The sequence below is a fragment of the Jaculus jaculus genome, chromosome 1 (assembly GCF_020740685.1).
Source record: "Jaculus jaculus isolate mJacJac1 chromosome 1, mJacJac1.mat.Y.cur, whole genome shotgun sequence".
Lineage (NCBI taxonomy): Eukaryota > Metazoa > Chordata > Mammalia > Rodentia > Dipodidae > Jaculus > Jaculus jaculus.
This window is the reverse complement of record NC_059102.1, coordinates 146,942,326-146,965,544: the sequence shown is the minus strand read 5'-3', so window position 1 is coordinate 146,965,544 and position 23,219 is coordinate 146,942,326. Positions and strand designations below refer to the sequence as shown.

Below are 23,219 nucleotides of genomic sequence, written 5' to 3'. Positions count from 1 at the left end.
TCAGCCAGCTGTGTTGAATTCAGGTTAATAATGAAGTTGCAATGAAAAGAAATCAAGCCCACACCTTCATCTTAGGTGTTAGTGTCACTGGTGGGTGAGGTATTTTGGCAAGAGCACAACTTCAAAATGCCTGGATAGTCTCAGTAAAAGTTAATAGTCATTGTTAGAGAATGAAGTTTTTTTCCCCTAGTATTCACCACCATTGAACCTGATAAAAACAATAGGAGCTACTTGTCTTTTATTTAAAGGATATTAGAGCAGGACTGCTCCCTGATATTTATGTACCATGAAGGAAATAAATACATTGATCATTTCCCTTGTTTACTGATTTATTTCCAGTCCAGATTGATAAGGGGGAACACTTTTTAGATCTTGATTACTTCTCTGCAGACACAAAGCTCTTCACTGACCCTTGTCCTGTTCCCTAAGTTTGTGATCTCTGGAGATTTAGGTGTGGATTTGGGTATGTGTGTGCGTGCGTGCACACACACACACACACACACACACATAAACCCCCACACACATAAACCCCCACACACACCACTCTAGAGGTACTGAGTTGCAACTGAAGAACATAGGTTGATAGTATCTTTTGCATTTCAGTTTACATATGCAAATTCCCCACAACCAACCCTTTTATGCCATTTTACAGCCCACTTCATGAATAATTAACAAAGCAGCTGGCTTTGCCTTGATGGTAGAAAGCTAGTTGGAAACTGGGCCAAGCATATATTTGTTTTCCTTCTGCATTTCCTGACCCCTTCATTGTTAATGACCAGTGCTGAGTGTTAGTTCCTAGAATACTCCTTTTTCTCATTTCTCACATCATTTAGCTAGGGACTCAGGCAACAAAGATTGTGATAGTATGTTTAAATTCCAGACTCTGAACAGAAAGGATGAGGAATAGAGTCCTCTGCCTGTACATGACCCCTAGTTCCTGTGGCCTGGTCATCTCCACCTTCAGGCCTCCCTGCAGAAGGCCTCATGTGTAGTCCTTTATGCTAGTGCTTGGAAGGAATGCCTCTCACCTCCTCATGTCAGTGGCTGGGGTAGGCTGAGCACTTTGCCAAATGCTCTGTCCTTAAGAGAACTATAACAAGTTACCTCCTTTCCTGCATCCTTTGGGTAGCTGCTGCTGTTGGTGTAGGAAGATACATATGCCTTCACCATGTACCTAGGGGAGCCTGTGATAGCATGTTGGGAGAATTATGTTCACCTCACAGATTACTGTGTTATTCCTTCGGTCTTCGTAATCTTAGGGGTCATATGTAAAATGCCCCACTCCTGATCCAGGTGGCCAGGAAGAAAAAAGGACAAAATGTCCAAGTGGATTATTTTAGACAGGGCCCCCCCCCAATTCATGTCTGACAGGAAATAATAATAATAACTGTTGCCTGTAGCCTCAGCTGTCATCCACATAAACGTCTCTTCAGTACTTCTTCACTTCCTGCTGTGTTGCTCCCACAGCCCTGTTCCTCAGTATGAGCCATGTCCTGCTCTACTGCATCGGAATGAACCCACATGGGAGTCCGTGCATGTGTGCAAGGACAACCAACTGCCGCTGTCCCCAGTGAGACAAGCACCTGGAGGACAAGGAGGTTTCATAAAAATATGCAGTGTGAAATGCCACTTGACCAGTTGTCTGGGGAGAAAACACTTTCTGGCATAGCTTGGCAAACTCATTATTCCTGTAAAGCTGTTCAGTGGGCACCTACATCTCCTGGGACAGACATCTCCTTGTTCAGCTCCTAGGAGTGAGTGATGTGGAGAAGGGGAGGGGCATAGTGAGCAAGGTGAAGGCCAGGGCTCATCTGCTTGTGCAGAAGTCTGGTAAGATTTGAACAACTCAGACTCTTGGGTTAGCGTGGCTCCTTTAGATGTTTCAGAGCAGAGTGAGTGTTGGTTTTAGGAAGGAAGATGCCGGGGAAATTGAATCTTGGTGGTGGTCACTGCAGTGGGAAAGCTTTACTCTGCAAGAATGTGAATATGTTGCTCTGTGGCTAGGAGCCTGGTGTCAGAAGTGAGACCATTTGAAATGCTAAAGATTCTCTTTGAAAAAGCTGGTCCCTGGTTATTAAAAGGGGAATGAGCACAGATTTAAGAGAGGGGTACAGAAGAGTTGCTGTAGTTATTATTTCTCATCGATTGGGAAAAGGAGTTCACTTTGCTCAGTAAATAGAGCTTTGATGGATTCCCAGGATCCTTCCCAGAGATGATCTGCTAAAATGACACTTTTTATTACTGTTCATAAACGCCAATCTCCAGGTGCTGCTGGGATATTACATTTAAGCTGTGGGCAAACTTGCCAGTCCAGTGGCTCAACCAGTGAGGTTAGGGAGGTTGTAGGTTAGTGCCGCTTCTGTCAGTGCCTGGCAGAGGAACAGGGCATGGAAGTAAAGGAGCAGTGATGGGGCACAGAGCACACAGCAAAACTTCCCTGGAGGGCCCTGGTGGCATGAGAGGATGGAACATTCTTCTGCACACCTAAAGTGAGAAGATGGAAGGCACTCAGTTTTGTTGGGAGCTATTCAGGGCAGAGTTTATCCTCAGAGAATGTCTCCTGAAGTGGTTCAGGCCCAGTCAGTGCTCCATCCCCTGAGAATGGAACCTGGTCCTTCTCTTGCTGGAGCTGGGATCTAGGCAAGGGACAGTTCCTATTTCTAACTTTTTTTTAAAATATTTTTTGTTCATTTTTTATTTATTTATTTGAGAGTGACAGACACAGAGAGAAAGACAGATAGAGGGAGAGAGATAGAATGGGCGCACCAGGGCTTCCAGCCTCTGCAAATGAACTCCAGACGTGTGCGCCCCCTTGTGCATCTGGCTAACATGGGACCTGGGGAACCGAACCTCAAACCAGGGTCCTTAGGCTTCACAGGCAAGCGCTTAACCACTAAGCCATCTCTCCAGCCCCCTATTTCTAACTTTTAAGTAGGACTGCAACTATGTTGATGGAATGTTGGGTAGACTTCTCCAGACTGGTAGCAGGCCCCAAGAGTTAGCTATTTCCTGGACTAATTTAGGTATATAGTAATTACCTTTCTCCTTGAAACACATGTATTAACTATTCAGAAATAGCTGAAATTTGCTGAGCATGGTGGCACATGACTGTAATCACTAATCTTCTCCCAAGTAGAGGTAAGAGGATCAGAAGTTTAATGCCACCTTCAGCTACATAGTGAATTTAAGGCCAGCCAAGGCTGCATGAGACTGTATCTCAAACCTCCCTAAAAATTTAACTAGCAATTTTTTCCCCTAATAAAACCAAGAGCTTTCTCATTTTCACAAGACAATAATGACCACTTAGTCTCTTCACTCTACATTTTTGAATGAACTTCAAGGACCTGCTGCACTAGATACTATGGTTGGTCCTGAGACCAATACAGAAGAAAACAGGCCCTGCCCTGCTGGATCCTTACAGGCTCTGCAGAACATCAGAAAATTGGGGGATTTATTCAAGTAATAATTTTGGCTGTAATATCTGGTTTAAGAATTTTGAGAATCGACAGAGGTAGGTTGGTTTTTTGTGTTATGACTCCCTGGTTATGTCTGGCTGGAAAGATAAAAGTCCAGAGGATACCATCAGGCTGGGGTGGCTTTGTGACTCAGAGACCCCAATCCTGACCACCTCCCTCCCCCTTCCTGTTTTTCAGCTCTGCAGTCCTTCATACGAGCTTACTCAACTTATCCCAGGGAGCTAAAGCCCATCTTCCATGTCCGATCTCTCCACCTTGGGCACGTGGCGAAGAGCTTTGGGCTAAGAGATGCTCCTAGCAATCTTGGTGTCATGTCTACAAAGAAGAGAAAGGCACACTTGAAAAGGTGAGCTGAACTGAAGAGTTCCTGTGGCAAGGCCTGAGCAACCAATGGTGCACAGAGATTCATTTAAATTCAGAAGTAAGGTGCTCTGGAAGGTTGATAGGCCCTACATCAACTCTTCCAGCTTTGGCCTTTGTGATCAGTTATCTTACTAATGTCTACCTGTCTCTCAATATAACAAGCACTAGAAAACAAGGGGGGAAATACCTAATTCTTCAAAAATTCAGTGGTGTGCCCTTTTGGACACAAATAAGTGGGAATTACTGAGCAGTGAGACAGACCCAACTGAATTGTCTTCATAACTCCAGAGAGTAATTCAAGGGATGTGCTGCAGTGGGCATGTCAGATAAACCAGTCTGTGAAGAATTCTGAGGTTGGTGTGGAGACTTCTAGTGTGTTCCACACAATAGCCTTGGTAGCAGTCTCTGTCCTTGTGAGATGGGAGAGATGAGGGGCTAGACCCTGGGTTCCAGGGACCGCCCATCCCCACATAGCTCTACAACAGGCTGGCCCAGGTTACCTCTGCTTGCCAGTGTTCATAGTGCTGATGCACACCCCCATGTGCAAGTGTTTACTGAGGCAAGGACAACACACTCTTCCCTGCTCTTCCAAAAGAACTCAACCAGGTGCAAGATTGCATTGTCTGTAGGTCCTTGTGATAGGAATGTCAAAGTGAGGCAAGTTGGTGTGAAAGCTGGTCTCGAGTCCAGTCTCACATTGAAGTCTTTTTCTCCTCAAAGACATGGTGCTTTAGCATCAGGCTCAGCCTGTTACCATAGTCAGAACTCTAGAGACCCCAGGAGTGTTCTGTAGGGAGTTTTGGGGTAAGTGGTCACCATTATTAACATGACCTGTAAGTGGGAGGGTACAGTGTTGGGGTTGTAGATTTTCCTTTCACTTGTCCACATTTCAGTGTGGACTCCTTAGATGCTTGAATACTGGTTTTTCATCATCTTTCCTTTCTGCACATTAGTTGCAGATGTCCCAGTCTTGTACTGCCTCCGAGATTGTGGGCAGTGCATGCTTTGCCACCTGTTCCCATAACAGAAGTACTGGTACCAGCTTGGTAAGAACCTGGTTGTCCTGACATGACATGGCATAGAGAAAAGGAATGCCCAGTATAGAGCAGTGGTCTTAGAATCAGGGAGCTCGATTCCTATCCAGTTTCATTCTGAGGTGAGCTTTGGGTTATATTTTCTCAGTGTTTCAAAGCGTTCGTTTCCTCGGCTACAAAAATCCATGTAGTTGCTTTGCAAGGTGCTTGGAGGATTGAGATTCAGTGGTACATGTGCAGATGCCTTTTGTACCATACAGGGTGGTCAGAGAACTGGAAAGCTGATTCAGGGACATCCAGGTTGATCTGCCAGGGACTCAGCATCTGCATGGGTCTCTGTACTGAAACTGTACTGCTTGATTCTAGTTCCAGTTTGAGAATTTTTAAGGTGTCATTTTTCCACCTATAGTGGTAGCTCACAAGATAGTGTGCAATAATTTTATGAGGGAGATGTGAGCTGTTTCCCACATGCTGCACTAGTGTAGTGCCCAAGTGAGAATAGCACATCCAGCTCTGGTCTCCCTTAGGCAGCTTTGAGGTGCAGAGAAGCAGCTCAGCTCAGAGCCGAGAGTGCCTGGGCTTCACTCCCATCTCTGGTAGCAGAGTTGGGTCCCTGGCTTTGAATTTACTGTTACTTGAACATAGTGTTGGTCTGAGAATGACCTCCTAATTAAAACCTCGCCATCCTGTCACCATCCTGGCAATACTTATACTTTCAGGAGATGGGAATAGATTACCAGATTCCTATAAGAAGATAACACCTTTCATTCTTCACTCCAAAAATACATACAACCTGTATTGTATTGTTATCTAGTGACTACCTTTAGCACTTGAAATTGCTATAGCAAGTGTTAATACAGGTAGCAACTCTTCAGACCTTGGATATGCTCAGTCCTGCCCAGGTCCTGGGAAGCAAAATGGGAGGCATTGGGCTAAGGAATTAGGAGGCAGCATTGTCCTTACCTTTAGAAGCTGCTGGGAGAGAGCGCCCATTGCCTCCTGCCTCAGCTGACCCCAGCTAGCAGATGGGCACCAAGACTACTATACCCCTGTGAGCAGCCGATTGAACAGGGCTTTATTCAGGGAAGAATGGGCTGATTAGCCGATAAAGAGCATGTAAGATGGTATGGGGCAGTCTTTGATGTCTGGCTGGCGCAGCAGGGAGCCAGGCGGTGAATGACAGCAGTGTGTCACAGGATTACTGCGCTGTGGCAGTGCTGCTCTCTGTTCTTGCCATGTCACCACTCTGTTACAGCTACTTTTCCGTTGTTGTGCCCTTCTTTTGAAGGCATTTCTCTCTACGCTCTCCCACCCCCACCTTTCTTACACAGACGGGCACCCAAGGAAACAGTAGGTACCTTTTTGTATTGGGAAATCTTGTCACTCCTTGAGGAGGAATGACTTTGCAGCTAATCTGCATATGGACCGTATAATTGTGGCCAGGGTGAGCAGCAGAAAACATGACAGATTGTCCACACCTCAGTCAGGACTCAAGCAAATGCCAGTTGCTACTTTTTGAAGACTGGGATGAAAAGTCCATTAAACACCACAAGGTTCAGAGAATTGTGACTGCCACAGCCAAGATTATTGTCCTGAGCTGAACTGTCTCCTCTGAAATCTTTCTGTCATAAAAGAGAATGGGTTCCTGAACATTGTGTGCACATGAATGAAATAGTAGCCCTAAATTCTCTTAAGCTACTCTGCTTACCAGCTTGTGGTGTTTAGTGCCAGCATAATTAGATATTGTGCACAAACCTGTGATGACTGAAAGCCAGATCCACAGGCTATGAACCTGTCAACCCCAAATCAGAAAGTGAAGTGGCTGGTCAGGTGTGACTCAATAACAGGGTGGTTAGGTGACTTGACTATTGGGCATTCTCAATCAGTGGCAAAGAAGCTTTGTTTTTCATATGGCCTTACTGATTTCTTTACTTGACCACTTTCTAGAACAAGAAAATAGGTAATGCTCCAAATGAGATCTTAATAACCAGGTCTCTGTTGGCTTTTTAGGCCTCAGTTCTGAAAGGGAACAGTAAATATCTTTCCCTCCACATAGGAATACAGTCATAGTCACAAAACCTTTTCTGACACCTATACACAAACCTGTCAGAACAACCCCCACCCCCAAACACCTACATGTACGCGTACACAGGTGCTGTTGGTAAAATATTGAATAGCCCTTTAGCAATATCCATCACCAAACAGCATTTTCCTTCCATGAAATGCAGTTATTTTGAAGCTATGTAGATTCCATTCCTGAGATGTGAACGTGGTAACATAGTCTTCCACAACTGCCATCTTTGCAGGAGACACTGGCTGTCTAGGCACACATGAGTGCACTGTGTCTGGGGTCACTGACAGGCATGCTGTGCAGGACCATGACTCCTTGTCTGTCCCCATTCTGTAGAAAGTAGTTCCAAAGTACAGAAACTATTGTGCCTTAAAATATCAAAGTCCTTATGACAATGTAGAGAGCCAGTCTGCTGTTCTAAATCACCCCATGTGGTGTAAATTATTCGTTGTATCCCAGCACTACTCTTTCCCCAGACAGTCCCATTCACAACTACCCGAGATGGCTTTACCCAACTTCTGCTGTCCATATCTCCAGTGTTGGCTTAGTGTTGCAGCAATTCTGGGACAGTCTCATGGTCAGAATCCAGCCACTCTGTTCCCTGTTCTCAGCTCTTCTCCTTTTAAAATTAATAGAGGAATGGCAATCTCAACTGTTAACTATTCTTTTTAAAAAAATTATTAGCGACAGAGAGAGGGAGGGAAGGAGAGAGATAGAATGGACACAACAGGGCCTCTAGCCACTGCAAATGAACTCCATCCAGATACATGCACCACCTTGTGCATCTGGCTTACATGGGACCTGGAGAGTCAAACCAGGGTCCTTAGGCTTCACAGGCATGTGCTTTACGCCATCTCTCCAGCCCCCTTAACTATTCTTAAATAGTTTCATTTTGTTCTCAATCCATCCTAACCAAAATGTTGCCTAGTAGATCCCAGTTTTATCAAAGATAAATACCTTAAAACCAGGACCTCTTCTCCCAGCCCTTCTTCTATGTGGCTGTTCTCAGCAGTGTTCCCTGCGGTCACAATCTGGGCAAAGAGCTTGCTGAGGGCTGGCTGCCCTGGGCCTGGCCTCACAGTAACACCAGCACATTCCTATGGCTTATTGACTTAGTGCAGCAAAGCATTCCCTTTACCTCCACTCTTTGAAGCCTTAGACATCTTTTACTTCTAAAAATAAGCGAGCACCCTCATGGAAATGATCCGTGGCAAGCAACTCCTCTTTGTAGGTAGGACGCATGTTGGCAGGCTTTTCCCACCTGAATTAACACAGATGCTTCATCGCTGGAGCTCAAATTGGAGATCTTGCAAAGCTGTGGTTTGGGGCACTTTTCATCTTTGACGCCCTTTGCTGTGTCTTTCCCTATGACTTTTGCTTGCGTTCATTCAGTCATTGTAGATCACTAGTAAGTGCTCAGTGTGTAGCATTACGCTGTGGCTTGAGAGGTTTGTTCCCCAGTAGCTCTGTCCTTACCCCTCGCTTGCTTGTCACACAGTTATGAGGTGTGGATTGATGCTCTCGAGCAGCTAGAGCCAACCCTGGCTGAGCCACTCACATTCTGTGTGCTTTCGGGCAGGTTTGCTCAGCCTATCTATACTTCCTTTCCCTTGCTTTTCAAAGGAGGGTCTCAGGCTTTATCATATCATCATGTGGATTAAACCAGATGCTGGGTATGAAGTATTGCTACAGAGTCTGATGTGAGAGAATAGGAACATTTGACAGTCATACAATGACTTTTGACTATCTTGTATCTTTCCCCTGGAATTAGGGAGGAATGGGCTCATGGAAGTGATTGTAACCTTTTAGCACCCTTGAACTTAATCAGGAACAACCTTGAAGGCAGAGCCACGTCCCTGAACACTGGTATTAAGAAGCTGCAGCTGCGTCTCCCTGTAAAGCAAATTCTCATCATTGGGAGCAGCTTGCCTGCCAACTTTTATGTGGCATTTACAACCTCCCTAATATCACTTAATTAGCTGAAGGCAAGCCTGGACTCTTGCCCACTGTGAAAATTTTCTCAATTTCATTGAGCCAGATATTCTACAAAAAACAGATTGGCCAAATGTGACATCAAGGCTGGACACAGCCACACTTGGACACACAGTGTTTTCTCCACGTACACCTCCCACACCTGTGTCGGTGCTTGTCTGGGATCATCTCACATCATCCTGCACTGCTGGTCCCTTAGGCTTCCTTGACATCATCTCCTCCCTTAGTTTCCCAAGCCCTGTGTTCATGAGGAGCAGATCACAGCCTGTGACTTAATCTGACAACCCCTTTTACATTATCTCACCGTGGCTTAGAACCTTTTGGTGACATCCTGACACCGCAGTGACTGAAAAACCACAACTGCTTCCCTTTATGGCTTGTGTGGTCTGGTCTCTGTTGGCCTCAGCCTCACCTGACATCCTGACTTTGCTTAGCTTGGGCCAGGTCAGAGTCCTCCCTCAACCCTAGTCCTCCCTCGGGGAAGTCTTTTGTGACCCTTCTGAGAAGACAGATGCCCTTCCTCATTAGGGTGGCACAGTGGCAGGATTACATCTGCATGTGGGTGTGTGTGTGTGTGTGTGTGTGTGTGTGTGTGTGTGTGTTAGAGTACCTCAGTAAAAACCCCATTAGACTTCTGTTCACTGTACCTCAATACCTCCCTACTACATAGTTGATCTCAGAAAATATTTTGGAATGGGTGAATGGAAGCCTGCTAGAATGCTGAGGAAAAGAGCATGTTTTGACCTAAAAGAAAGGTGAATCCCTCTGCTAGTGAACTATGAAAATGACCAACCCTGCTTAGTGGGGCTGGTGTCTTTTAGGGCTCTGGGTGCTGGTTTGCAGCCCAAGTGTTCATCTGTCTTTACTGCCTCTTGCGCTGCAGCATCCCCAGGGAAGGTCAGCGTGGCCCTAGTCTCGCCTTTATGTCCCTGGCCTCCCAGATGAGAACATGGAGGTGAGCACTCACCATCATGGTCTTTACCTCAACTTCCCCTGGCCAGAACTCAGCCTCACCTGAGGGCAAGAGAGAAACAGTCAAGGCCACTAACAAGAGATATGCTGATAAATGGACCTATGGATGGGGAAACAGAATCTGTCTTCAAATTCTATTGGGGAGAAGGTTCAGTAACTAGAGTCCTTGTCCAAAAAATCATGAGGATGTGAATTTAGATCCCCAGCACCTACATGAAAGCCAGGAATGGTGGTTCATGCCTCTTAATTCCAGTGTTGGGGAAGTAGTAACAAAGTACCTGGGGTTTAGGCTGGAGAGATGACTCAGAAGTTAGAAGCATTTCCTGTTTAAGTATGAGAGCCTGGGAGACTGCTTCACGTTTGATCCCCAGAACCCATATACATAGCTGTGTGTGGCCACATGCATCTGTAATGCCAGTCTGATAAGGGAGCAGAGACCTGAGAATTGCCAAGGCTCATGAAAAAATTGCAAGCTCTGCATCAGCAGAAGACTCTGGCTCAAATAACAGGCCAAAGAGTGATGGAGCAGGACATCCACCACTGTTCTGGGCACCTTAGGCAAGTACATTCCACCACAGGCTCTTGGGGTGTCACATGGGCATATACACATGCATGCACCACACATACCAAATACATATACCACATTGCACACAGAACAGCAACAACAACCAAAAGGATGTTTGGAGCTCTTTGAGTAGCTTTCTTAGCTAAATTGGTTCAGTGAGATACCGTGTCTTTAAAAATAAGGGGAGAGCAATTGAGAAAGATGCTCAGTGCTGACCTCTGGTCTCCACACATATATGCACACACCTATGCCTACACACGTGAACATGCTTACATGCATGCACACCACACATGCAAAAAGGTACCCAGGTCCCAACCTGGAGACCATAGTTCAGTAAACTCTAAAATCATAGAGCATGATTTACAGGTAACTACAAACTTGACCCAGGGGCCGGAAAGCATGTGGTCCTCAGAGTGTGTGATGGAGTGTCCATAACACAGCATATGACAGGAAGGTGCCTGCCAAGGGAATTGTAGAGCTGAGTTAGCATCTGTGCCACAGAAGTGAAGGTGGCCCCAGCTTGCCACTCAGGTGACACTACTCACGTGGTCTTTGTTCAGGCTGTAGGGCTGTGGCTTTGAAATACAGGCTGGGTTCTCTCTAGAGCATTTATGCTGGCCAGAAGAAATCTGTGCCTAAAATGGAACAAGTATGACGAGGAAAACAGCTATGTGAGGTGGTTGGGTTTCTTATGGGTAGCAAACACCGACTGTACAGTGTACTGGGGTGTTGGTCACTGAGTGCTCCATGAGTCCCCAGGTCCTAGTGGAGGATGTGCCCTGGCCCTCAGCAAACACAGTGCCAATCCAGCTTTGCTTCCTTTTCCCTGTCTCACTGCAGTTCAGGCACTGTGCGTCCAGCCTGAGAACAGGTATAATTACAGCTCTGCACATGCAGTTTTTACATCTGGCCTTTTGCTTCTGCCACTATGTTTTTCTATCTGCCACCATGCAATTACCAGCTTTCTACCTCCTCGTGGAACGAACACACCCTCATCCCCACCCAGCTAATGAGGCGATTAGAGGGATTTCACAATGACCCTGAGCCTTCTCCACACCTGGGTCACCTGCAGACAGCGGGAACCATAGGGAGTGCTTTTCATCACACAGTCAGGGCTGACAACAAAGAGCAGGAACCTAGCCAGCCTCTCCTGGGAGGATGCTGGAGATGTGGTTTTTGCTGCTGGAGCCATCCAAGCACTGGAATTAGAAGCTGTGACTGGCCTATCAAACCGGTAAGCATCACATGAGGCAACGTTCAACAGGAGAGTGGCCAGTCATTAAATGCTGCCTGCTCTGACTTGCTTAGTTCCTGTTATTTGAGAAGTCATGAGAACACAGTGGTCCCCTAGCTCTCCCTTGCCACACATGGTTTAGTTTTTGTCTCCCCAGAGCCCTCCTGGCAAGAGCTCACTACTCCCACTTCTGTTGGAGCCCCAGTTCCTGCAGTAGGAGGATGCATACCCCTGTTCTTACGAGGCCAGAGCCTTCCCATCTGGCTATGACCTGTGTGAAATAGGTCCAAGTCTTTTAAAATGTCATCATTTTGACCCTCAAGTTAAAAGAAGCAGTCTGAAAAATAATTTTTCAGCTTGTTTAGTCAACAAAAGGGATGCAGCTTGAGAACTAGCATCTCAGAGCAAGTGTGCATACTCTGCTTGTGAGGCTTAAGTTCTTTGACAGTGGCAGGGACTCTTAAGAGCTTATGCCTTTGCTGAGTGGACCCCTCATAAGCATTATCCCAGGGAGATCTCACTGATTGCTGTAACCAGTTAAGGAACCTGGAGCCCACACTTCAAGCCCCTCTTTCTGTCTGCCTCCTCACATGTCTTCCTGGAGAACTGCTGCTTCCCAGAATTCTTCCTGGGTGAGGTAATGAGTGTGTGAATTCTGTTCAGGGCGCCCTGATTCATAAGCAGATCATTCAAATGTATGTATATATGATTTGCAAACAAATTCAAGGTGTTGGTGTCATCGATCAAACCAGTTCCTGCCCCACATGACAATGGGCCAGATATCTGATGGTGGCTCCCTGCCTCCTTCCTTTTCACTCTCCCATACTGTCACTAATAATAATAATCAACGTTTAATTGCCTGGCTCATGCAAACCCCACAATAGAATGATACCCAACAGAAGTGCATGGAGTGGCCACTTCTGGTGTGCAGCTGGTGGTGAGCGGCAGCAGGAACCATGTCTGCGTTGATGTGATGCCCACCAGTGGCTAGGCATCAGCCTCTGCCACAGATTACTTATTTTTGTCTTCCCTATGGCTCTGTATGTCTATAGACAAGAAGATTGCTATCCACAGGTTGGAGCTGGGATGAACCAGGTCTTCTGATTCCATGTCGGAACTACCAACTGCTGTCTCCTTGCACACAGAAGACTTCCTTTCCCTTTCCTTCCAAGTACAAGACCTCACATCTTTCAAGTTTGCCTTTTGTAACATTTTTTAAGATTTTTATTTATTTATGAGAGAGAGAAAATGGGTATGCCAGGGCCTCTAGCCACTGCAAATGAACTTCGGATGCATGCACCACCATGTGCATCTGGTTTACATGAGTTCTGGGGAATCAAACTTGGGTCCTTAGGCTTTGCAGGCAAGCACCTTAGCTGCTAAGCCCCCAAGTTCACTTTTTGAACTAAGGCCCATATTTCTGTTCCAGTAAATATTGAGGGTATTCTGTGCTCTATCATATCATGTCACCCAGGCCATTCATGAAAGAGTCAAACTGGAACTGCCCAGAAGATGAGCCCTGGGGTTTGGGCCTGAGATTCTGCCCTGAGCTGGTTGACCTTGGTATTTTCATAATCTCACCACACCATTTTCAAATATGCCTGCTTCCAAGTCTACTCAGCACTTCTCACTCTTAGTACTGCATAATATTTTCAACAAGAACTGAAATATATAAGGTGCTGTGCTCTGCTTTAGTCTGGTCCATAAACAGGCTCTTCTGACCTTTCTGTTGATGTCAGCTAGGCTGTCAGCTAGGTGAGTAACAGAGCTGGAGTTCCAACCATGGTCAGATTCTGGTCCTCTGCCCCTTCCCAGCATAGCCACCTGTCACCTGAAGTCCACACCTAAAGTCTGAGAACTTTGTAAGAATTTTTGTCACCTGGACTAAGTAAGCCGAGAATGCCTATCTTTTTATGGGGTTCTGGTTCAACTTTTCCTCTTCAATACCAGACATCATCTGTCGTCTCCCTGTAGTGCGCGACCTGACAGCAGATGAGCCCTTGGCATCAGCTAATGACCTGGTTTACTAATCCGCAGTCTACACTCCTAGCATCGTGCCTGCCTCTGGCCAAGGGCTCAGAGTTCCTTTGCATTCTTCACTAGTCATGTTCTTTGGTGTAAACCCAGTGTCCGTGGTATCAGTCTCTGCCCACAAAACCTTGCTCAGGTCATCTGCTGTCCTATCTGTTGCTACAGCAGGGGCTCACTGAGGACTGCCTGGTGGCATCACAGAAGCTGGACTCAGTTGGATCCTATGCAGCCAAGGGCAGCCATGAGGTGGCCGGCCTACCTGCAAACACCTCTGCCCAAACAGCCCCAAGGTTGAATCCCGAGATGGGTCCTTTCCTTCAGTGACCATGACAAGTTAGGTGGCACGCTAAGGTGATCCTCCCACACTGGCTACTGCACTAGGGAGTTGCTTGTCAGAGTCTCTCTGTAGGTGTTCCTTTTCCTTCTGTCACCTGAGAGCCACCAGAACCCTGAAAGACATGCTGCCTTTTCCTCCTCCCTCCAGAGAGGCTTATGTGGAGAAAGCTGCAGTCGGCCTGGGGCCACCCCAAATCATCACTGCCTCCTGGGCAGAGTCCTTCAGGCCTCAGTGGAGCCTGGGTCATTTTCTGACAGGCAAAGTCTTCCACATGGGACAAGAAAGTTGGAATTAGTGCAAGAAAAAACAACTTACACAATTAAGCTAACAAGGCCAGAAAACAATGAGGTTTTGATAAATAGAAATTTAAAAAATAGAGCTGGGGAGATAAGGCACTTGCTTGTAAAGCCTGCGAGCTCAGGTTTAATTCCCCAGTACTCATGTGAAGCCAGATGCACAGTGTTGCATGTGTCTGGAGTTCATTTGCAGTTCCTATTCGTGCTCGTTCGCGCTCTCTCTCTCTCTCTCTCTCTCTCTCTCACACACATACACACACACACACACCTACACCTGCACATAAATGTAAATATTTGCCGCACTCCTGAAAATATTTTTTAAATGAGGTACAGAGCAACTGAGGAAGTCACCTGACATCATTTTCTGACCTCCACATGTGTGTACTTAAAACGTACAAAAAATATTTCATGCAAGAAGTTTGCCCCTTGTTTTAAAAAATATAGCATGGTGGGCTGGAGAGATGGTTTAGTAGTTAAACCCTTGCCTGTGAAGCCTAAGGACCCCAGTTTGAGGCTTAATTCCCCAGGACCCATGTAAGCCAGATGCACAAGGTGGCACATGCATCTGAATAGAGTTCGTTTGTAGTGGCTGGAGGCCCTGGCACGCCCATTCTCTCTCTATATATCTGCCTCTTTCTCTGTCTTTGCTCTCAAGTAAATAAAAATAAATGAAAACATGTTTAAAAAACAGTTTAAAATATATATATAGCATGGTGTTTAGTTTCTCTCCTATTACTGGTCATGACTGTGAACTTGATACTTGACCTCTCTGCCCAATAAAGTACCAGAGAGATCCACTTATTCCATGGCCAGCTAGCTTCTTATCCCCTTCTTTGTCCTAAGCCTTCCCCACCCTCACCATGCAACAGGTGCCAGGTAAGGGCTAGTTGTTATTAAAATCATGTGGTAGTTTGTATGGCTTTAATTTAACCTGATGTCTATTTAAACCCACTACCAGGGAGGTATGGAGGTGGCCAAATCATTGAAAGCACTTGTTCTCAAGTTTGCTGACCAGAGTTCAGATCCCCTGCACCTGTGTAAAGCTGGACATGCAGCAGAGCACGTGTCTGTAATCCCAGACTGCCTACAGTAGTGGGAGGCAGGGTCAACAGAATCCCAGAGCTTGTGGGCCACCTAGACTGGCCTTCCCAGTAGCAAAGCAAGGGAGATCCTGTGTCAAGGTAAAAGGAGTAGTTCTGGGCTGGAGAGATGGCGTAGCGGTTAAGCGCTTGCCTGTGAAGCCTAAGGACCCCGGTTCGAGGCTCGGTTCCCCAGGTCCCACGTTAGCCAGATGCACAAGGGGGCGCACGTGTCTGGAGTTCGTTTGCAGAGGCTGGAAGCCCTGGCTCGCCCATTCTCTCTCTCCCTCTGTCTGTCTTTCTCTCTGTGTCTGTCGCTCTCAAATAAATAAAATTTTTTAAAAAAAAGAGTAGTTCAGTACCCCAAGGTTATTCTTTGTCTTCCATATGCATGACAAGGAACACACACACACAAATACTAAAACCATTAACCTGTGAAGTTGGTATTTGCTTAAATATTTTAGTATATTTAATTGGTAGATCCTATTGTAATTGTTATTTGTTCTGTAAGCACAGTAAGAAGGCTGCTGAAGGTCCCAAGGAGAAGTGTCCTGGGGGCATGCTTAGGATCACTGTGAGGAAAATTACTGTTGAGTAACACTTGTGGAGAACTCCTGTGAAGAAATAGTAAAATCCATACCACAAGGCAGCATGAAATCAGGCAAAATTAAAGCAGTAGCCAACAAGGGGAAAATACACTTGGATATTTTTAAATCCTAGAACAAAGATGCTTCTATATGTGGTACTAACACTATAAAAAAAAAACTAAAGAGGGCCTGGAGAGATGGCTTAGTAATTAGGCACTTGCCTGTGAAGCCTAAGGATCCCAGTTCGAGGCTCAATTCCCCAGGACCCATGTTAGCCAGATGCACAAGGGGATGCATGCATCTGGAGTTCATTTGCAGTGGCTGGAGGCCCTGGTGTGCCCATTCTCACTGTCTCTCTGTCACTCTCAATTAAATGAATAATAATAAAAATTAAAAAATAATAATGAAGAGAACACAATGATAAACTTAAAATAGATTAATAAAAATCTTTTAAATCCTGTCCTACAGATGAATGTTGCTAACAAAGTCTTGGGCTGTAATATGGCTCTTCACCTGGGAAGATCCTTCAGCGAGTTTTTAGATAACAGAGGGGTTCTACAGCCCCTCTTCCGGTGGCTGCCACTGTATTGATTTACTAGTTAGGCTGATTTCACCTTACTGGCAGCATAACTGGCATCTGCCTGTCCTGCTGAGTAAGCCAGCCTGGTGACTGACAGAATCTTTGGCCTTCACTGTGAGAGAGTTCCCACAGTTAGATAAACTGATCTGTTGCTTGGTAACCATGGCATTACCACAGTGGATGCTCAGGGAGGCTGAGTGAGGGGGTCAGGATATTTGGAGGGCAAGAAAGTTGGCAGACTCCGGGGGGACCTGAAGCTTGGCAGAAGGAGGCATGTGCGCCCATCACATGCTCGGGTTTAGAATGGTTCATCTTCCCATCTGTAGTTGGCCAGTTCAGCTTTGGGCCTTAGAACAAAGGAGGAGCTGCAGAGCTGGCCACAGGAGAAGTGGGTTCTGTTGGCATGGCTATTATGACAGCAGTAGGACCCTGCAGGATTGCCCTTGGTCTGGAGAGCTTGCTTACTGGGCCGTTGAGCTTGTTGAGTAGACTGCTGGGTGTGTTATCTCAAGTTGAAAGCACATTGACTGGAATAAAAGGATGAGCTAGTTAGGTAAGGTGACAATATGAAGGTGAGCAGGACCATCTCCAAGACATCCTCATGCCTGCTAAAGCATTCACTTTACCATTGAGCTGCCCTCAGCCCTAAGACATGCCTTCTAATGGCATCCTCTGACAATACTAACCCAAAGGTCTTTCGTAAACAACTCCATTCTGTGACTCAGCATACCCATTAGAGCTTGCCTGCTACCACCCCAGGTCTAGCTGACTATGAAGGGAGAAGTCTTGAGTAGCTGGAAGGGTCTCCTGTGGCCTTGGTTGTGACTGTGAAGATGTGTGCACACTAGGCAGCTTCGTGTCAGGTTTTGCCTCCTGAGCCTTCTCCCAGTCCTGCCCAGTGGACTGCAGGCCTCAAGCACCACCTGAGTGCCTTGGGCTGAAAGTTTCCCACGGCCCACACTGAGTCTGTAGGCCATTAGAGTATCAATCACCCAGATGAGATTCTGGTTACTTCTGTGCTTTCAGAGTGGCAGGAGCCATCATTGAAGTGCTCGAGCTTGTGCTGGGGAGAATATTTTGACTGAAATTTTGCATATTTTGAAATTCAGGTTGTTACATTTAAAATTATACACATTGTGAGTACCTGGCTTCAAACAAGAGGGAAGAAAAAGCATTCCTTCCTGTCAGAACCTTTCACTCTATCTGTCATGTAACTTGACTAAAAATAAACTACCAAGTACGGAGGTGGCAGCCTTCAGTTTGGAGCACATCCGTGTTCCCAGCTGCACGGTCTGTTTGTTGCTCCACACACTGGCCCTCAAAGCTTTCCCAATTGGGTGGGAAGCCAGAGTCAAGATTGTGGCTTGTTAGGAAATGGGAGATGCAGCCAGGAGCACTCTGGCCCACCTTAAGGGCTCCAGGTCAGACTTGATAGCAATGTATGGGATCTCTGTAGGCCTGTTTTCTTCATGTTTTAACTGTGGCCAAATTCCTTGTGCCATCCTCCAGAGAGCACTTGCTAGCTCTCATTTCATTTAGTTCTCATACAGCCTTAGCTCCATTTTTAATAGCTCCCCACTTTCCACCAGGTAAGGACACTGAGGTACAGAACCTGACTCATTTCATGTCATGTAGTGAGTGAGCAGCAAGGCTATACGAAACTTCAGCCCTCCCTCCATTGCCCAGCTCTCTGCCCTTCCCTCTCCTGACTCCTCACTATGTGGCTCCCACCCACACAGTGACAGGAAAAGGGGTCCTTGGAGACCAGCAAGGACTTCTTGTGTTAGACGGTGGTCATGTCCATCCTTGGTCCTGCTGGGCCTTCCCATCGTCCTAAACCTGGACGGGAAGTGTATGGGATGCAGGCCACTGGACCTGGGTTTGCATGTTTGTTTCTACATTTCCTAGCCGCATGGTCTTGCGTGTTCTTCACCCTCCTCAAGTCTTCCTGTTCCTGTTCACTGAGGGTGATACCTGTGTCTGCCCTACCAAGTGAGGATTACAGGAGATACTGTACAGTAGTCGTTTTGCACAGCACCCACAGAGTACTTGTGTATTTCTACTTTTCTCACTGCACCCTTCCCCCAGGATACTTGGACCATATAAGCTTCTAGTCCTAAATATTGTGTGCTGATTCCCTGACACAAGTTGACTCCCTGTATGTTACAAGAGAAAACGGCATATTGTGACCATAGCCCTGTCTTCTGGATAGGGCTATAAACAGGACTGTGGCTCCAAGCCCATTCTAATGGGATGCTACAAGCCTTCCTAATCAGGCTGATTGCATCGTGCTAGTCTTCTGTCTACTTCTTGGGTAGTGATGTGTTCTCTTTATCTTGACTTTATTATTAACAGCCAGGGACACAATGCTGAGAGAAAGTATCGGAGCATGGCAATGGCCTTCCTTAAGAGCTTGCAGCACCCTGTTTTCCTAGGACATTGCCATTTGGTGGGGAAGGTCTTGCCAGCAAGCCAGTAATGAAATTATGAACGGTCGTTACTTTTGTTGCTTTGGTAAAAATCCTGTCTTAAGAAGTATTTTTTTTACCTCTGTCTTCATAATCCTTCTGTATATGTTTGATTTTTCTATAAATTCCTTTCTCTTCTGATCAAGTGGTAACAGCATTCTCTTTTTTCATAGCAGTTTCTGGGGTTCGCCACTTGAGCCTGATGCCAGCCTTTGGCATCTCCCCTGGGGACCCAGACAGGAAGTTACCACCTTCTACCACCTGGGTCTGTGTGGCTGCAGGGCTTGGGTTTTGTGGATCAGGGCATTTTTAAGACTAGTGAGTGATATGGCATCTGCAGTGGCCACCCTGCCCTTGCAATTATTGGCCCAACAGGGCATGTGGGACAGCCTTGAGGTTCTTGGCACTGGAACCACTATGCCTTGCTGCTTTGGGTTGTTGGGTTTTCCAGTGGGCTTTTCCAGCCTGGGGCAAACTGCTGCATCGTACGCTGTGTTTGCCATCAGATATGACTGTGTAGACTTCTTTTTTTTTTTTCCCCATGAAAACAACACAGAACAAAGCCTCACTTTTAAAAATGCCATGATATTTTGCCACCGTTATGAAAATCTGTCAGCGCCGTATCTAATCTTCTGGTGCATAGAATATCAAAACAGGCGCTATTGAAGGGATTGCACTTCTGCTAATACAAAAATGTCAGCTTCCCAGCCTCAGAACCAGCTGCCATCAGCCTCTTTCCAAATAGGAAAGAAAAAAAATACTAAAGTTTCTTCCCCTCTGCTGTTACTGTTCCTCAGGATCAACCTTCGTAAGAAGACCCAGAGTAAACACCGCCTTGCTGATGTCCTGCGCTCGGAATACGCAAGTGGGCTGGAGCCTGGTGATACCAAGGGTGAAAAGCAAGGCTCTCCGCCAGCTGGGGCCGGGGCTGGGGAAAAATAGAGCCGCTCCCGCAGCCCAGAAGAGCCCAGGAAGGGTAAACATGGGTAGCAAGCTTTTTGGAAAGGTTTTAAATCTCTCCACAGGACCGGATTGGAGTAGATCAAGAGACCCGGTGGATTCATATCCTGCTCTCATCAGAGGAGCCTTCTGAAATATAGCTGTGACACCTCTCCCTGAAATAAGTCCCCCAGGTTCAAAGGAGCCACAAACCCCTTCCCCTGTCAGAAAGGAACCCTGCTTGGAGCCACCAGGCAGGGCCCCTCAGCAGTGTCAGCTAGCCTTCTTGTAAGAAAGGTGACTCACAGATACCCACAGATGCAGTCACCTACCTTTACCCAGGCCTCTTGCCTTTCCAAGCTGTGAACCATGAGCACACACATCAGCCTGGAGGGCTTTGATCCTGGCAAACCTACCAAATGCAGCTGACCATATGTATTGGCATGAGGGTTATAAAACGTAATGTGCAAGGCTGGAATTGAAATTGTACAAAAAGAGAGAGGAAGTATTTGTCAGTATTTTCTTAAGGTACAAATGCTTTGCTACGATGGTCCAGGAGAGATTTTAGTCTAGGTCAAAAATCCAAATGCATTTACTGTGGCAGGCCACTGCTTTTCTTCCATGAACACTGCGTGGCATCTACATGCTTTGCTTCCCCTTTCATGTCCACAGAAAACTGGCTCTTTCAGGGCTAATTGATTTACTGTTGCCTTTTTATTGTTTCTCTTTGAAGTCAAAAGGCACCAGCACCCGAGCTTTCTTTTTTCCCATCGAATCCTGTCTTGTCTTGAAGAAAGATCTGGGCTCTTTGTGTTGTGACCTAGACCTCAGCAGCCACCCTCATTGTGTTTTCCAGGAGGTTTGAAAGAGGACCCCTGGAGCGTATTGATTTCCCAATAAATGTAAGATTTGGACGTTTCAGGGGCCCACAAGAGAAAGAGTTAAACATAGCTCCACTCTGTCGGACGCGGTTCTATTCTCTGTCCTCTGCAGTTCTGTGTACCTGTCCATTGTTTCCCAAGTCTCTAGGACAAGTGCTGTGGCACCACTTTGAGAGACACACACACGCACACACCACACATCCATGTGAACGGAACAGCCAGAAGAAAGGGAGATGGTAGCTGGTAGGGTCCAGGCTGTCAGGGAACAAAGTCAGGCAACACTTGCACGAGGAAGGGTCCCCTGTGAACTCCTTTGAGCCTAGAAATCCCCTGCAGAGGAAAAACAGGACCTTGTCAAGATCTGCTGTCACAAGAATTAGAGGGATCTCTGGTGACATTTATAACAATAATTTAAGAAACCTGCAGCACATGTCAAGCTGACTTTGGGCAAGGCTGCCATCTTTTATTTCAGTTGGTAATGGAGAGATGGAACTGCATTAGATAGAACCCAGCTGAGCTGTGTGGAAAAACCACAGAGATTACCAAATAGAAATCCTGCAAACCACCCCCGCCCCACCCCCGCCCGTGTCCAGTGAAGGCTTAGTTGCAGGGCTCTGCATTCCTGGACAGAAGTGCTAGAGCCTTGCGGAAGTAGAGCTGTCTGTAACTCCAGAATTGAACTTACATGTGTAGTTTGCTAACTGACAGATGCTGTATGGGCCTGCTTTTAAATAAAAGTATATTACTTAGTTAAAGAAACCGGGGGGGGGGGGGGGGGCTAGGGAGGTGGCACTTGCAAAGCCTACAGAACACAAAAAGTGGCACTAGTGTCTTCTGGAGTTGTAGTGGCAAGAGACCCTGGCATGCCCATACACGTACACACATGCAAATAAATAAAAATTTTAAAAAACAACACGGATTCAGTATTAATATTATCTAAATTTAAATAACAAGGTAAATCTTATTATGGCTCTTGACTACATTCTGGGTACATCAAGTACATTGTCAGTCTAATTCCAGAGCACAGCCTGGCTTTGTGTGTATCCTTAATCATGCCTGCCTTTCTGATTTCCCAAATTTGACCATTTCTCTGTGATACAGTCTGGTTGACATATTAAACTTTCTGACAATTAAGACATTTACTGAAATGTTGTAGCCTATAGCTGTGTCCCTCAGTGGGCTTCTAGGGTGCTTTTCTGGAATCCAGAGCACCCTCATTCCACAGAGTGAGCAGAGAGCCTTTGCTGATACCACAGCCACCTTTCATTCTCACAAAAGCCAACAGTTTTGACAGGCCAGGGCCTCCTTTGACTCTTCCCCCTTTCCCCCAGTGAGCGGAAATTTTAGAGAGAGGAAATAAATGTGGCCCTTTGAAGGCAGGTGATTCCAGGTTGCACAGACCTGGCTGGTCAACAGTCCTGCCTGCCACCGGACAGCCAACAGATGTCATTAATATCTAACTGTTGCTTTCCATACAGAAACCTAAAGGTTCCCCCCCCCCCCGGAAGTTGCACTGCTTAAATGGGTACTCAACTGGCCTTGTTACATTGCCTCCATGGCCTCTAAACTTTAATCCTGCTCCACCCTAGAGAAAAAAAAATTAGAGCAAACTTATAACCCTAACCCTTGTTGAGAGTATTCGGGCACTTTTAAAGACAGCCCAGAAGCCTTGCAACACAAGGCCAGCAGCCAGCAGAAAGATATAAATTCAACTTTATTTTCCCCCACCCTGTTGAATGCAGGAGGGAGGGGCCCCCGGTGGAGGAAGATAAGACTTCAGAGTCCACTCCTATTGTTTGGTCCACTGGAGGTCCCTCACAGCCATTCTTTTTTTTCTGTTTTTAAATGAGTTCACCCGGCCTCAGGGTTAGGAACAGAGAAGCCAATTTAGACTTCTAAATGGATGAAAGTAAAGCCCATCTCGCTGCAGAGGCTGTGAAGTTATTATTACAGATGGATGTGCAGGACAATTTAAAATATTGTAATTATAAACTTGTAGGGAAGCCTTGTTCTTCATTAATGTAAGATATGAAATCGCCTGTGCGGTACAAGGACAATTACATAGTCGAAAATGTGTCTGTGGTTTACACTACGCTGTGTAAATGTGAGGGTGGCTGCTCCAGCCTACCTCCTCCACTTTCACAAAATGAAAAGCACACTAGTGCGAGTTGTCCTTTGATAGATTTTTAATATGATTTTAAGGAGTTTTGTTTGGTCTCATTCTTATTCAATGAGATTAATTTAAAGCACTTATCCCCTGGGTTTAAGTCAATCCATGTAGGCTTTGGGCAGGGTTTGTTGCTTGGGGGGTTTT

General features: G+C 46.2%; 1 protein-coding gene across 1 annotated transcript in view; it reads left to right on the top strand.

Annotated features, from left to right (window-relative positions):
- Ddx31 (DEAD-box helicase 31) overlaps positions 1 to 22,039 on the top strand; it is an 81,622-nt gene extending 59,583 nt beyond the window's left edge. The window contains exons 19-20 of the mRNA XM_004653833.2: positions 3,654 to 3,822; positions 19,883 to 22,039. Coding sequence (XP_004653890.1) covers positions 3,654 to 3,822; positions 19,883 to 20,027 — 314 coding nt within the window. The 3' untranslated portion in view covers positions 20,028 to 22,039. The remainder of the gene's footprint in view (positions 1 to 3,653; positions 3,823 to 19,882) is intronic.
- Positions 22,040 to 23,219: the final 1,180 nt, after the last annotated feature.